This window comes from Symphalangus syndactylus, chromosome 4 (genome assembly GCF_028878055.3).
Source record: "Symphalangus syndactylus isolate Jambi chromosome 4, NHGRI_mSymSyn1-v2.1_pri, whole genome shotgun sequence".
Classification (NCBI taxonomy): domain Eukaryota; kingdom Metazoa; phylum Chordata; class Mammalia; order Primates; family Hylobatidae; genus Symphalangus; species Symphalangus syndactylus.
The window spans coordinates 13,523,998-13,540,143 of NC_072426.2; the positions used below are offsets into that span (position 1 = coordinate 13,523,998).

The window sequence follows — 16,146 nt, forward strand, 5'->3', positions numbered from 1 at the left end:
AACTGGATAAAGAGTCAAAACCCATCAGTGTGCTGTATTCAGGAGACCCAGGTCATGTGGAGACACACATAGGCTCAAGATAAAGGGATGGAGGAAGATCTACCAAGCAAATGGAAAACAAAAAAAAAAAAAGCAGGAGTTGCAGTCCTAGTCTCTAATAAAAAAGACTTTAAACCAACAAAGATAAAAAGAGACAAAGAAGGCCATTACATAATGGTAAAGGAATCAATTCAACAAGAGGAGCTAACTATCCTAAATATATATGCAACCAATACACGAGCACCCAGATTCATAAAGCAAGTCCTTAGGGACCTACAAAGAGACTTAGACTCCCACACAATAATAATGGGAGACTTTAACACCCCACTGTCAACATTGGACAGATCAACAAGACAAAAAGTTAACAAGGATATTCAGGACTTGAACTCAGCTCTGCACCAAGCAGACCTAATAAACATCTACAGAACTCTCCACCCCAAATCAACAGAATTCTTCTCAGCACCACATTGCACTTCTTCTAAAATTGGCCACATAATTGGAAGTAAAACAGTCCTCAGCAAATGCAAAAGAATGGAAATCATAACAAACAGTCTCTCAGACCACAGTGCAATCAAGTTGGAACTCAGGATTAAAAAACTCACTCAAAACCGCACAACTACATGGAAACTGAACAACTGCTCCTGAAGGACTACTGGGTAAATAATGAAATGAAGGCAGAAATAAATAAGCTCTTTGAAACCAATGAGAACAAAGACATGACATACCAGAATCTCTGGGACACATTTAAAGCAGTGTGTAGAGGGAAATTTATAGCACTAAATGCCCACAGGAGAAAGCAGGAAAGATCTAAAATCAACACCCTAACATCACAATTAATAGAACTAGAGAAGCAAGAGCAAACAAATTCAAAAGCTAGCAGAAGACAAGAAATAACTAAGATCAGAGCAGAACTAAAGGAGATAGAGACACAAGAAACCTTTCAAGAAAGATCAGTGAATCCAGGAGCTGGTTTTTTGAAAAGATGAACAAAATAGACTGCTAGCCAAATTAATAAAGAAGAGAAGAGAGAAGAATAAAATAGACACAATAAAAAATGATAAAGGGGATATCACCACCGATCCCACATAAATACAAACTACCATGAAAGAATACTATAAACACCTCTATGCAAATAAACTAGAAAATCTAGAAGAAATGGAAAAATTCCTGGACACATAATGCCCTCCCAAGTCTAAACCAGGAAGAAGTCGAATCCCTGAATAGACCAATAACAAGTTCTGAAATTGAGGGAGTAATTAATAGCCTACCAACCAAAAAAAGTCCAGGACTGGATGGATGCACAGCCAAATTCTACCAGAGGTACAAAGAGGAGCCTACCAACTAAAAAAAGTCCAGGACTAGATGTATGCATAGCCAAATTCTACCAGAGGTACAGCTAGGAGCTGGTACTAATCCTTCTGAAACTATTCCACACAATAGAAACAGAGGGACTCCTCCCTAACTCATTTTATGAGGCCAGCATTATCCTCATACCAAAACCTGGCAGAAACACAACAAAAGAAGAAAATTTCAGGCCAATATCCCTGATGAACATCAATGCAAAAATCCTCAGTAAAATACTAGCAATCCAAATCCAGCAGCACATCAAAAAGCTTATCCACCATGATCAAGTCAGCTTCATCCCTGAGATGCAAGTCTGGTTTACCATACGCAAATCAATAAACAAAATCCACCACATAAACGAAACCAAGGACAAAAACCACATGATTATCTCTATAGATGCAGAAAAGGCCTTCGACAAAATTCAACAGCCCTTCATGCTAAAAACTCTCAACAAACTAGGTATTGATGGAACGTTATCACAAAATAATAGCTATTTATGACAAACCCACAGCCAATGTCATACTGAATGGGCAAAAACTGGAAGCATTCCCTTTGAAGACCAGCACAAGACAAGGATGCCCTCTCTCACCACTCCTATTCAATTCAACTTAGTATTTGAAGTTCTGGCCAGAACAATCAGGCAAGAAAAAGAAATAAAGGGTATTCATATAGGAAGAGAGGAAGTCAAAGTGTGTCTGTTTGCAGATGACACAATTGTATATTTAGAAAACCCCATCATCTCAGTCCAAATCAATATGGGCAAAGACTTCATGAATAAAACACCAAAAGCAGTGTCAACAAAATCCAAAAATTGACAAATGGGATCTAATTAAACTAAACAGCTTCTGCACAGCAAAAGAAACTAATCAGAATGAACAGGCACCCTACATGATAGGAGAAAATTTTTGCAATCTATCCATCTGACAAAGGGCTAATATCCATAATCTACAAAGAACTTAAATTTACAAGAAAAAAAACAAGCCCATCAAAAAGTGGGCAAAGGATATGAACAGACACTTTTCAAAAGAAGACATTTATGCAGCCAACAAACATATGAAAAAAAGCTCATTGCTGGTCATTAGAGAAATGCAAATCAAAACCACAATGAGATACCATCTCACACCAGTTAGAAAGGCAATCATTAAAAAGTCAGGAAACAACAGATGCTGGAGAGGATGTGGAGAAATAGGAATGCTTTTACACTGTTGGTGGGAGTGTAAATTAGTTCAACCATTGTGGGAGACAGTGTGGCGATCCCTCAAGGATCTAGAACTAGAAATACCATTTGACCCAGCCATCCCATTACTGGGTATATACCCAAAGGATTATAAATCATTCTACTATTAAGACACATGCACATGTATGTTTACTGCGGCACTATTCACAATAGCAAAGACTTGGAACCAATCCAAATGCCCATCAATGATAGACTGGATAAAGAAAATGTGGCACACATACACCATAGAATACTATGTAGTCATAAAAAAGGAAGAGTTCATGTCCTTTGCAGGGACATGAATGAAGCTGGAAACCATCATTCTCAGCAAATTAAGGCAAGAACAGAAAACCAAACACTGTATGTTCTCACTCATAAGTGGTAGTTGAACAATGAGAACACAGTGGCATAGGGAGGGGAACATCACACACCAGAGCCTGTCAGGGGGTTGGGGGTTAGGGGAGGGATAGCATTAGGAAAAATACCTAATGTAGATGATGGGTTGATGGGAGCAGCAAACCATCATGGCACGTGTATACCTATGTAACAAACCTGCACGTTTTGCACATGTACCCCAGAACAAAGTATAATTTAAAAAAAAAGTTTAATATGTACTAGGAACTGTGCAAAATGTTTTATATGCCTTATTTTATTTGATTCTCATCGCAACCAAAAGAGTAGTTACTACGATTATTCCCATTTTAGATGAAGACATTGATGCTAAGGAAAGTGAAGTAACTTGTCCAGGCTTACCAACCACCATATAGAAGTGCCACCATTAGAACCTATTGCCTGTGACTAGGTCTCAGGCTCTTATTAATCATTACTAATTGATTTCACAAATCCCCTATTGTTGGCATGCAGGTTGTTTCCAGTTTTTTTAATAATATGTACATAGCATGAAGTATTTTTCAAATACATGTTTGCTTATTAAGTATTCAGTTATCTCTAGAGGATAATTCATTAAAATGCAAGGATTTTTAAAATATATGTACATATTCAGTTTTGATTATATTCTTAAAGGTTCTTTTAGGTAGGTGGAATTAAAAGGAAATTTTCTCTATTTGTGTAAAACCAGATTTCTAAGTCTATATGATTTACCAATGACTGTTTAATCATCGAAAGGTGAATGCACTAATTAATTCATGAATAATTGTTAAACACCTACCTCTCTGCCATGGGCAGCTCTAGGTGCTAGGAATAGTGAGGAGAACAAAGACAAAAATCTTTGCTCATATGAAGTTTACATTTTATGTGAGGAGTCAGACAGTAAACATATATAAGGTTTAATAAAAAATGAGACAACAGCTGTAAAGTGCTTAGCCTAATGCCTAGCACATCATAATGTAATGACTGACTACTACTTACCCTTTAAGACTCAATTCAAACACAGCCGCCTTAGGAATTCTCTGTGGCCCATCTTCTCTTCAAGTTAGGTGTTCTCACTTATCTCACTACTCATTGGCCATCTCTTAATCATAGCACACCATATTATAATTCTCATTCACTTGACTACTTCGTTCAGAAAACCAGAGCTTCCAGTACCAGGAACAGGTGTATCACAAGATAGTAACAGCTGGAAATATTACTCAAAATCATTTTTCAACCATTAAAAAGGTTACAGGAATTGAAATAATAATTGACCATTCTGTGTATGACTATGCCTTTATCAGATTTCTTAGTTTAATCATTAGTTTTTTTTTTTTTATGGTACTTTAAGTTTTAGGGTACATGTGCACAATGTGCAGGTTTGTTACGTATGTATCCATGTGCCATGTTGGTGTGTTCCACCCATTAACTCATCATTTAGCATTAGGTGTATCTCCTAATGCTATCCCTCCCCCCACCCCACAACAGTCCCCAAAGTGTGATGTTCCCCTTCCTGTGTCCATGTGTTCTCATTGTTCAATTCCCACCTATGAGTGAGAACGTGCGGTATTTGGTTTTTTGTCCTTGCGACAGTTTACTGAGAATGATGATTTCCAGTTTCATCCATGTCCCTACAAAGGACATGAACTCATCATTTTTTATGGCTGCATAGTATTCCATGGTGTATATGGGCCACATTTTCTTAATCCAGTCTATCGTTGTTGGACATTTGGGTTGGTTCCAACTCTTTGCTATTGTGAATAGTGCCGCAATAAACATACATGTACATGTGTCTTTATAGCAGCATGATTTATAATCCTTTGGGTATATACCCAGTAATGGGATGGCTGGGTCAAATGGTATTTCTAGTTCTAGATCCCTGAGGAATCGCCACACTGACTTCCACAATGGTTGAACTAGTTTACAATCCCACCAACAGTGTAAAAGTGTTCCTATTTCTCCACATCCTCTCCAGCACCTGTTGTTTCCTGACTTTTTAATGATGGCCATTCTAACTGGTGTGAGATGGTATCTCATTGTGGTTTTGATTTGCATTTCTCTGATGGCCAGTGATGATGAGCATTTTTTCATGTGTTTTTTGGCTGCATAAATGTCTTCTTTTGAGAAATGTCTGTTCATGTCCTTTGCCCACTTTTTGATGGGGTTGTTTGTTTTTTTCTTGTAAATTTGAGTTCATTGTAGATTCTGGATATTAGCCCTTTGTCAGATGAGTAGGTTGTGAAAATTTTCTCCCATTTTGTAGGTTGCCTGTTCACTCTGATGGTAGTTTCTTTTGCTGTGCAGAAGCTCTTTAGTTTAATTAGATCCCATTTGTCAATTTTGGCTTTTGTTGCCATTGCTTTTGGTGTTTTAGACATGAAGTCCTTGCCCACGCCTATGTCCTGAATGGTAATGCCTAGGTTTTCTTCTAGGGTTTTTATGGTTTTAGGTCTAACATTTAAGTCTTTAATCCATCTTGAATTAATTTTTGTATAAGGTGTAAGGAAGGGATCCAGTTTCAGCTTTCTACATATGGCTAGCCAGTTTTCCCAGCACCATTTATTAAATAGGGAATCCTTTCCCCATTTCTTGTTTTTGTCAGGTTTGTCAAAGATCAGATAGTTGTAGATATGCAGCATTATTTCTGAGGGCTCTGTTCTGTTCCATTGATCTATGTCTCTGTTTTGGTACCAGTACCATGCTGTTTTGGTTACTGTAGCCTTGTAGTATAGTTTGAAGTCAGGTAGCATGATGCCTCCAGCTTTGTTCTTTTGGCTTAGGATTGACTTGGCGATACAGACTCTTTTTTGGTTCCATATGAACTTTAAAGTAGTTTTTACCAATTCTGTGAAGAAAGCCATTGGTAGCTTGATGGGGATGGCATTGAATCTATAAATTACCCTGGGCAGTATGGCCATTTTCACGATATTGATTCTTCCAACCCATGAGCATGGAATGTTCTTCCATTTGTTTGTATCCTCTTTTATTTCATTGAGCAGTGGTTTGTAGTTCTCCTTGAAGAGGTCCTTCACATCCCTTGTAAGTTGGATTCCTAGGTATTTTATTCTCTTTGAAGCAATTGTGAATGGGAGTTCACTCATGATTTGGCTCTCTGTCTGTTATTGGTGTATAAGAATGCTTGTGATTTTTGTACATTGATTTTGTATCCTGAGACTTTGCTGAAGTTGCTTATCAGCTTAAGGAGATTTTGGGCTGAGACAATGGGGTTTTCTAGATATACAATCATGTCATCTGCAAACAGGGACAATTTGACTTCCTCTTTTCCTAATTGAATACCCTTTATTTCCTTCTCCTGCCTGATTGCTCTGGCCAGAACTTCCAGCACTATGTTGAATAGGAATGGTGAGAGAGGGCATCCCTGTCTTGTGCCAGTTTTCAGAGGGAATGCTTCCAGTTTTTGCCCATTCAGTATGATATTGGCTGTGGGTTTGTCATAAATAGCTCTTATTATTTTGAGATACGTCCCATCAATACTTAATTTATTGAGAGTTTTTAGCATGAAGCATTGTTGAATTTTGTCAAAGGCCTTTTCTGCATTTATTGAGATAATCGTGTGATTTTTGTCTTTGGTTCTGTTTATATGCTGGATTACATTTATTGATTTGCGTATGTTGAACCAGCCTTGCATCCCAGGGATGAAGCCCACTTGATCATGGTGGATAAGCTTTTTGATGTGCTGCTGGATTCAGTTTGCTAGTATTTTATTGAGGATTTTTGCATCAATGTTCATCAAGGGTATTGGTCTAAAATTCTCTTTTTTTGGTTGTGTCTCTGCCAGGCTTTGGTATCAGGATGATGCTGGCCTCATAAAATGAGTTAGGGAGGATTCCCTCTTTTTCTATTGATTGGAATAGTTTCAGAAGGAATAGTACCATTTCCTCCTTGTACCTCTGGTAGAATTCGGCTGTGAATCCGTCTGGTTCTGGACTCTTTTTGGTTGGTAAGCTATTGATTATTGCCACAATTTCAGAGCCTGTTATTGGTCTATTCTGAGATTCAGCTTCCTGGTTTAGTCTTGGGAGGGTGTGTGTGTCGAGGAATTTATTCATTTCTTCTAGATTTTCTAGAAAAGCAGGAGCAAACACATTCAAAAGCTAGCAGAAGCCAAGAAATAACTAAAACCAGAGCAGAACTGAAGGAAATAGATACACAAAAAACCCTTCAAAGAATTAATGAATCCAGGAGCTGGTTTTTTGAAAAGATCAACAAAATTGATAGACCGCTAGCAAGACTAATAAAGAAGAAAAGAGAGAAGAATCAAATAGATGCAATAAAAAATGATAAAGGGGATATCACCACCGATCCCACAGAAATACAAACTACCATCAGAGAATACTATAAACACCTCTATGCAAATAAACTAGTCATTAGTTTTTTAAAAAATTATTTTAATAATCATTATTTTAACACATACAGTTTTTATGCCTAACCAACACTCATCACCACAGCATGTCCTGTGAGGCCCCTCCCTGAGCTCTCTGCAAACCATCCCAATTATAGTCTGCATCTTTGTTCAATGATGATATCATCAGGGATGCTCCACATTTAAAATAGATTGCCTCTGATTTAATTTGCTTGTATCTTTGCATGTTTTTCAACTAATGTAGGTAAGATACTGGGATTTTTTAGTATTATTGTTATTAGGTAATAGGTGTTTTCATAGAAAACAAGAGTTATTTTTAATTCTGTCCATTTTCATTTGGTTTTTGCTGACTTTTGATGTAAACAATTAGCAAAATCTGATTCTTGTTGGAATTCCTTTTCATGATTATATGGAATAAAGAAGATACAATTAATTGTTTTCCCGAGTTCAATATGAAGGCACTGCACTACACTCTATGAGGATGGGGTCTATGTCTTTAATCTCTGGATCCCCAGGTCCTAAGACAGCAGCCAACACAGATAGGGCTCAGTGCTTCATTATCTCTACTTTATATGTATACATTTATTTGCAGAATGAACTTCTACAAACTATAAAGTGATAAGGACCATAGAGAATTACAGATAGGATTATAGGGAGTTAACAGAAGAAATACACGTATTCATTAACTCTTTCTGTGCATGGGGCGCTATACTATGTTGAGTGCTTTAAATGGACTTTTTTAAATTCTGTAAGTAACCATCTTACTAACAAATACTTTGTCGTGAAACTTAATGCATTAAAGAAAGTGCCAACTTCGTTTTCAGCTCCTTTACCAGACTGCCATACTTGGGAGGTAGAAGATGCTCCGTTCATCTGGAACCTCTTAGAATGTGAGGTCAACTCAGAGCTAGGATGAACCTTTACTTTCTGGATATAGAGAATGAAAGCTATTAATTACTCTAACAATCCAAGATGCCTCTTATATAGAGAAATTTTATACAAATATTCTGGTTTTCAAGATTACCTGTTAAATTCTTGTGATCATAGTTTTTCATTTGCTTCATATGTCAATTTTAGATTACAAAACTCTTAGAAGAATTGAGAGAAGCCAAAGAAAACCATACACCAGAGATGAAACATTTCATGGGCTTAGAAAAGAAAATTAAGCAGATGGAAATGAGACATGCACAAAGAGAACAGGAACTTCAACAGGTAAAGTAAATCACATTTACATATTTATATAGGTCTTTACTTTTAAGTGCCTTTAATTTGCTAGTTTTGTCATCCCTATCAAAAATTACCACTTACAGTGTTTCCAGTGTATTTTGATCCTTGTTAAAAATTTAATAAATTTATAACTTTTACGAGAAAATGAGACTATATCTCAAGTGCTTGAAGTTTCGTATCCTTATATCTGGAAAAAAAGCAAAAACTTGTATCATGTTCTTAATTATTGATGGATTCCTAAAAACTTATACATCTTACCCTGGGAACAAGGCATGGTGTTCCATATTCAAGTCATTTCAGCAAATATTTATAAGAAATAAATTGTTTTAATATGATTATTTAAAATATTATATAGCTAGCACTAGTAATATTACTATAATTCTAAACATAAATTAATAGAAGTTAAAAATAGCAGATGTAAGGGCATGATGTGTTTTTAGGCACTTGCCTTGGTGCTGAAATTTAACTTTGTTTGAACAGTATATTAGTCTGCTTGGGCTGACATAACAAAATATCATCAATTGGGTGGCTAAACAGGAGAAGTTTATTTTCTCACAGTTCTGTAGGCCAGAAGTCCCAGATTGAGGTTTTGGTCAGTTAGGTTTCTGGTGAGGGCTCTCTTTCTCACTTGCAGATAGATAGCCACCTTTTTTCTCATTCTAACATGATCTTCCCTCACTACCATGTGTGCAGAGGAGAGAAGCGGGGCGAGAGATCTCTTTGGTGTCTCTTCTGGTGATGATCTCTTGGGTGTCTCTCGTGGTGAAAACACTAATTCTTGTCAAATCAAGTCCCCACCCTTATGATGTCATTTAACATTATTTCCTTACTCCCCATACAGTCACATTAAGGGTTAGGAAATTCAACATATGAATTTAAGGGGGACACAAACATTTAGTCCCTAACACAGTTAGGATGTATATACTCCTTGAAGACAGAAAATGCTGCATCCACGCAGAGCATTATGATTGTTAAATGTTCCTCACCCACCACTATGAACTATAACAGCAATGTGGAATTTTTTATTTGCAGATAATACAGCAAACACACCAAGTAGTAGAAACGGAGCAAAACAAAGAAGTTGAAAAATGGAAAAGACTGGCACAGTTAAAGAATCGTGAGCTGGAGAAGTTCCGCACAGAACTAGACTCAATATTAGATGTTCTCAGAGAGCTGCACCGGCAAGGGGTGGTTGTGCCAGTTGCTTTTGCAGATGAAATGAATGCACCAGAGTATTGATAGAAACTCAGATTTCATAATGACCTTATTAAAAGGCCTACAGATGGATGGGATTGTGCCACTGTCAGGACAGCTTATGAAAAACAAGTGTTCCAATATGTTTCCAGAAAGCAAACAAACAACTAAAGCAACATTTCAAAATAAATTGCCTTTAACCAATAAGAAAAAAAACGTATCATGGTGTATTTTACTAAAAATCATTAACCAGTCTCATTTTAAGTGATTTATGGACAGTTTCCTTTATGGCAGAGAAGGTCTCACTTGTATGCTAGAAATAGAAAGAAAAGAAAATTGAACATACTCCACCACATTTTTATTGATAATGTGAAGTTTTTAAAATTTTTATTTTAGATCCAGGGGGTACATGTGCTTGTTGTAACATGGGTGTATTGAATAATGGTGGGAACTGGGCTTCTAGTGTACCCATCACCCAAATATTAAACACTGTACCCAACAGGTAATTTTTCAACCGTTACTGCCGCTCACATTCTTTCCCCTGTTGGAGTCCCCAGTGTCTGTTGTCTCCATCTTTATGTCTGTGTGTACCCATTGTTTAGCTCCTACTTTTAAGTGAGAATATATGCAATATTTTATTTTTTACTTCTGATTTAGTTCACATAGGATAATGGCCTCCACCTCCATCCATGTTGCTGCAGATGACATCATTTCATTCTCTTTTATAGTTGCATAATACTCCATTTATATATATATCTCTATATATATATCTCACATTTTCTTTATCCAGTCAGTTGTTGGTAGATACTTAGGTTGGTTCCATGAATTTGCTATTGTAAATATTGCTGCAGTAAACATACATGTGCAGATATCTTTTTTATATAATGATTTCTGTTCCTTTGGGTAGATTCCCAGTAATGAGATTGCTGGGTTGAATGGTAGTTCTATTTTTAGTTCTTTGAGAAATCTCTATACTGCTTTCCATAGAGGCTGAATTAATTTACATTCCCACCAAGAGAGTATTCATGTTCCCTTTTCTACACATTGACACCATCATCTGTTGTTTCACGACTTTTTAATAATAACCATTGTGACTGGTATAAGATGATATCTCAGTGTGGTTTTTGTATTTCTGTAATGATTAGTGATGTTGACCTTTTTTTTACGTGTTTGTTGGTCAGTTGTATTTCTTTTGATCAATGTCTGTTCGTGTCCTTTGCCCAGTTTGTAACGGGATTGTTTGGGGTTTTTTCTTATTGTTTTAGTTCCTTGTAGCTGATGAATATTAGTCCTATGTCAGAGAAATAACTTGCATATATTTTCCCCCATTATGTAGGTTGTCTGTCTATTTAGTTGATTATTTTGCTGTGCAGAGCCTTTAATTTTAATTCAGTTCCATTTATCTATTTTTGGTTTTGTTGCATTTGCTTTTAGGGACTTCATTGTTAATTTTTTGCTGAGGCCAACATCCAGAAGAGTTTTTCCTAGGTTTTCTTCTAGCATTTTAATACTTTTAAGCCTTACATTTAGGTCTTTAATCCATCTTGCATTAATTTTTGTATATGATGAGAGGTAAGGATCTAGTTTATTTCTTCTGCGTATGGCAAATCAGTTTTCCCAGCACCATTTATTGAATAGGGTGTCCTTTCCCCAGTGTATATTTTTGTTGACTTTGTCAGAGATCAGTTAGCTGTAAGTATGTGGCTTTATTTCTGAGTTCCCTATTCTGTTCCATTGATCTGTGTGTATTTTTGTACCCCTACCATGCTGTTTTAGTTACTATAGCCTTGTATTGAAGCCAAGCAATGTGATGCCTCTGTATTTGTTCTTTTTGCTTAGGAGTGCTTTGGCTATTTAGGCTTTTTTTTTTTTTTTTTTGGAGATGGGGGTTCAATATGAATTTTAGGATTGTTTTTCCCAATTCTGTGAAAAAATGATGGTAATTAATAGGAATTACATCAAATCTGTAGATTGCTTTGGGCAATATGGTCATTTAAAACAATCATATTGGTTATTCAATTCATAAGCATGGGATGTATTTCCATTTGCTTGTGTCAAATGCAGTTTCTTCTGTGTTTTGTAGTTTTTTACCTCCTTGGTTAAATGTATTCCTAGGTACTGTGTGTGTGTGTGTGTGGCTATTGTAAATGGGATTGAGTTCTTAATTTTGTTCTCAGCTTGAACGTTATTGGTGTATAGAGATTCCACTGGGTTTTGTATATTGATTTTGTATCCTGAAACTTCACTGCACTCACTTACCAAGTCTACGAGTCTTCTGGAGGAATCTTTAGGGCTTTCTAGGTATACAGTCATGTCATCAGCAAAACATATTATTTGACTTTCTCTTTTCCAATTTGGATCTTTTACCTCTTTCTCTTGTCTGATTTCTCTAGCTAGGACTGCCAATACTGTCTTGAATAGATGTGGTGAGAGTGCACATTCTCATCTTTTTTCCAGTTCTTAGGGAAATGCTTTCAACTTTAACCCATGCAGTATGATGTTGGCTGTAGGTTTGTAATATATGGCTTTTATTATTGCGGTATTATTGGATTTGGTTTGCTAGTATTTTGCTGAGGATTTTCAGATCTGTGTTCATCAGGTAGACTGGCCTGCAGTTCTCTTTTTTTCTGGTATCCTTGACTGATTGTGGGTATCAGGGTGAAACTGTATTTGTAGAGTGAGTTTGGGAGGCATCCTTCCTCTTCAGTTTTTTTGGAATAGTTTCAATAAGATTGATACTAGCTCTTTGTATGTCTGGTAGAATTTTGCTGTGAATCCATCTGATCCTGGGCTTTTTGTTGTTTTTGAAAGATGTTTTATTACCAATTTGATTTATTTACTCATTATTGGTTAATCTAGCTGTCAATTTGGTTTACTCTTTGAGTGAACCAACTTTTTGTTGTATTGATCCTCTATCATTTTTTTGGTCTCATTTAGTTCGGCTTTGGTCTTTGTTATTTCTTATCTTCTTCTAGATTTGAATTCAGTTTGTTCTTGTTTTTCTAGGTCCTTGAGGTGCGATGTTAGGTTGTTAATTTGAGATCTGTCTTTTTGTGTAGGCACTTATTCTATAAACTTTCCTCTTAACATTACTTTTGCTGTATCCCAAAGGTTTTGGTATATCTCTATTTTCATTTATTTCAAAGAATTTTTTATTTCTGCCTTAATTTCATTGTTTACCCAGGAGTCATTCAGGAGCAAGCTGTTTTGTTTTCATGTACTTGTGCAGTTTTTGTTTGTTTTTGAGACGGAGTCTTGCTCTGTCACCCAGGCCAGAATGCTATGGTGTAATCTCGGCTCACTACAACCTCCACCTCCTGGGTTCAGGCGAATCTCCTGTCTCAGCCCCCGAGTAGCTGGGATTACAGGTGCACGCCATCACACCCAGCTAATTTTTTATATTTTTAGTAGAGATGGGGTTTCACCATGTTGGCCAGGCTGGTCTTGAACTCCTGACCTCAGGTGATCTGCCCACCTCGGCCTCCCAAACTTTGGATTACAGATGTGAGCCACCGTGCCTGGCCACGCTTGTGCAATTTTGAGAGTTCCTTTTCGTATTGATTTCTAATTTCATTCCACCATGGTATAGGAAGATACAACACCATGGTATAGGAAAGCCCCCATCTCTTAAAAATATTTTTTAATTAGCCAGGTGTGGTGACATGTGCCTGTAGTCACAGCTACTCAGGAGCCTGAGGTAGAAGGACCGCTTGAGTCCAGGAGTTCAAGGCTGCAGCGAGCTATGATTGCACCACTGTACTTCAGCCTGGAACAGAGCAAGACCCTGCCTGTAAAAAAAAAAAATTAAAAAATAAAAAGGTAAAAAGCAAGTGAAACGAATTTATATAATCTACCTAAATATTACCAGTATTGATAGAAAAATTGAGTTTTTGCATTTTGTCATACTAAATCTTCAAAATACATTTTACAGTTACAGCACATCCCAATTTTGACTAGCCATATTTCAAGTGCTCAGTAACCACATGCCTAGAGAGCAGTAAAAGTATTACAGTTTGCTATTTTTTATGTCAAAGAAATTTTAAGTTATAATTTATTTTATTGAGTGTGTTTTGTGTATTTTTATCTGTGAGCCTATTAATGTATTGCTGCACCCATCCTTTCCTTTGTCCTTTTGACTGTCTATGGGCCATTCATTCCAAATGCAAGCAATGTCTGGTTCTGGAACACAGGGACATGCAAACATCATATAATTACTTTCAGAAAAGGTGTATCCTATTTTGATGACGATTCTAAATTCTGTTTTGGAATAAGCTATATACATGGCAGGTCTTCAGTTCTATATATTAAGATCCATAAGTACTCTAAAAGCTATTTGTTACAACTAAAAACCCAGGAGCCACATCCTATTCCTTAATCATTGCACTTAGGGGCCAGGATAAGAACACAGAAGATGGATACATCTGGCTGTTTTTATAAAGATGCAAGCTCCAGAAGTGATCTGTCTTCTCCTAGTGTGATGGTTAATTTTAGATGTCACCTCCACTAGATTATGAGATACCCAGAGAGCTAGTAAAGCATTCTTTCTGGGTATGTCTGTGAAGTTGTTGCTCAAGAGATTGGCATTTGAATCAGTAGACTGAGTAAGGAAGATCCATCCTCACACAATGTGGACAGGCACCACCCAAATGGTTGAGGTCCCATATAGAACAAAAAGGTAGAGGAAAGACAAATTTGCCCTCTCTCTGAAGCTAAGACACCCTTTCTTCTGATCTTGGACATCAGAACTGTAAGTTTTCTAGCCTTCAGACTCCAGGACTTAAACCAGTGTCCCCCAGGTTCTCAGGCTTTTGGACTTGGACAGCACTACACTGCTGGCTTTCATTTCTCCAGCTTGCACGTTACATATCATGGGACTTACACCCTTCCATCATGTGTCAACCAATTCCCATGATAAATCTTCATCTGTGTCTCTAAAGAACCCTGACTAATACAGATTTGTGGCACCAGGAGTTATTCTAGAGGAACAGAACTTTTAGGATGAATTTCTTTAATTGGTTTTGGGATTTCTAGAATTTGCTTTCTAATCTGATTGGACTTCAAGTGCTAAGGAGTCTGTTTCCAACAGTACAGGGAGCACTGATAGTCTATGGGATGAACTGCTTATTGTGATACACAAAATATCTGGATTGGGTACTCCTAATCAACCACTTGTAAAAGGCGTGTAATTTAGTGATTCTGTGTATGACATTTTCAAACACTTGTGGAAAACTTAAGGAATATAATTATGTCAGTTGGTTACCCCTAATGTTGGTGGACAACATAATTTTTAAAAGGATGAGCTCAAGGATTTGAATTTCTGGCTCAGGCAATGCATAAATGATTTAAGAGCTTCTAGTGTGCCCTGAGAGAGAATCTGATCTCCTAGAGCCACAAGGCTGTAATTGCTGAAAATAAACACTAGACCTCATCATGCAGTTGGCTGAGTTACAGCAAACTTCCAGCCTCACACGGTATCTACTGTTAAAGTGGGAGTGTTGAATAATTGCACAACAACAGAAACTTGGGTGAAAGAAATTGAACAAACACACAAATTGGAAGAAATCCCATATTCATAAATCGGAAAAATATTGAAGTATCCAGACTACCCAATGTAATCTGCAGATTCAATGAAATTCCTATTAAAATTACAATAACATTTTTCACAGAAATAGAAAAAAATAAAAGTCCTAAAAGTTATATGGAACCACAAAAAGACCTCAGTAGCTAAAACAAAATAATCACAAGCAAAAAGCAAAGCTCAAGGCATCATACTGCCTGACATCAAAATATACTACAAAACTACAGTAATCAAAACAGTATATTATCACAAAAGCAGACATATTGACCAGTGAGACCAGATATAGTATCCAAAAGTAAACCCACACTTTTACAAAAAATTGATTTTCAATAAAGGTACCAAGAACACACAATGGAGAAAAATAATCTCTTCAATAAGTGGCATCAAGAACACTAGATATCCGCATGCAGAAGAATGAAATTGGATCCTTATCTCACACCATATATAAAAATTAACTTAGGTTAAAGACTTAAATATATTTAAGACCTGAAACTAAAAATCCAGACCTAGGAAGAGGGCTGAATCCAGGGTTCTGAGCAGTATCAGTCTGCAGGCCCACTTCTGCAGCATCTCACAAGATAGGACCCACTGGCTTGGAATTCCAGCCAGCCACTGGCAACAGGGTAAAGCCTGCCTGAGAAGGGATGGAGGCCCCAGGGGAAGGGGCGGGCTGCCATCTTAACTGTTTGGTCAACTCAGCCCTTCCAGCCTGCAGGCTTTAGAGAGTCCAAACAGTCTGAGGAAGGATTCCCCCAGTGCAGCACAACTGCATTGCCAGAATGTGGTCAGACTGCT

The 16,146-nt window shown here is 37.0% G+C and overlaps 1 protein-coding gene across 5 annotated transcripts in view; it reads left to right on the forward strand.

Moving 5' to 3' along the window:
- CEP162 (centrosomal protein 162) overlaps positions 1 to 9,989 on the forward strand; it is a 108,596-nt gene extending 98,607 nt beyond the window's left edge. For 4 of the 5 annotated variants that reach the window (XM_055274087.2, XM_063637799.1, XM_063637800.1 and 1 more), the window contains 2 exons: positions 8,430 to 8,564; positions 9,612 to 9,989. In XM_055274087.2, coding sequence (XP_055130062.1) covers positions 8,430 to 8,564; positions 9,612 to 9,818 — 342 coding nt within the window. In that variant the 3' untranslated portion in view covers positions 9,819 to 9,989. Of the gene's footprint in view, positions 1 to 8,429; positions 8,565 to 9,611 lie in introns of those variants that run through there. The other variant, XR_010120434.1, reaches the window with a different exon arrangement.
- Positions 9,990 to 16,146: the final 6,157 nt, after the last annotated feature.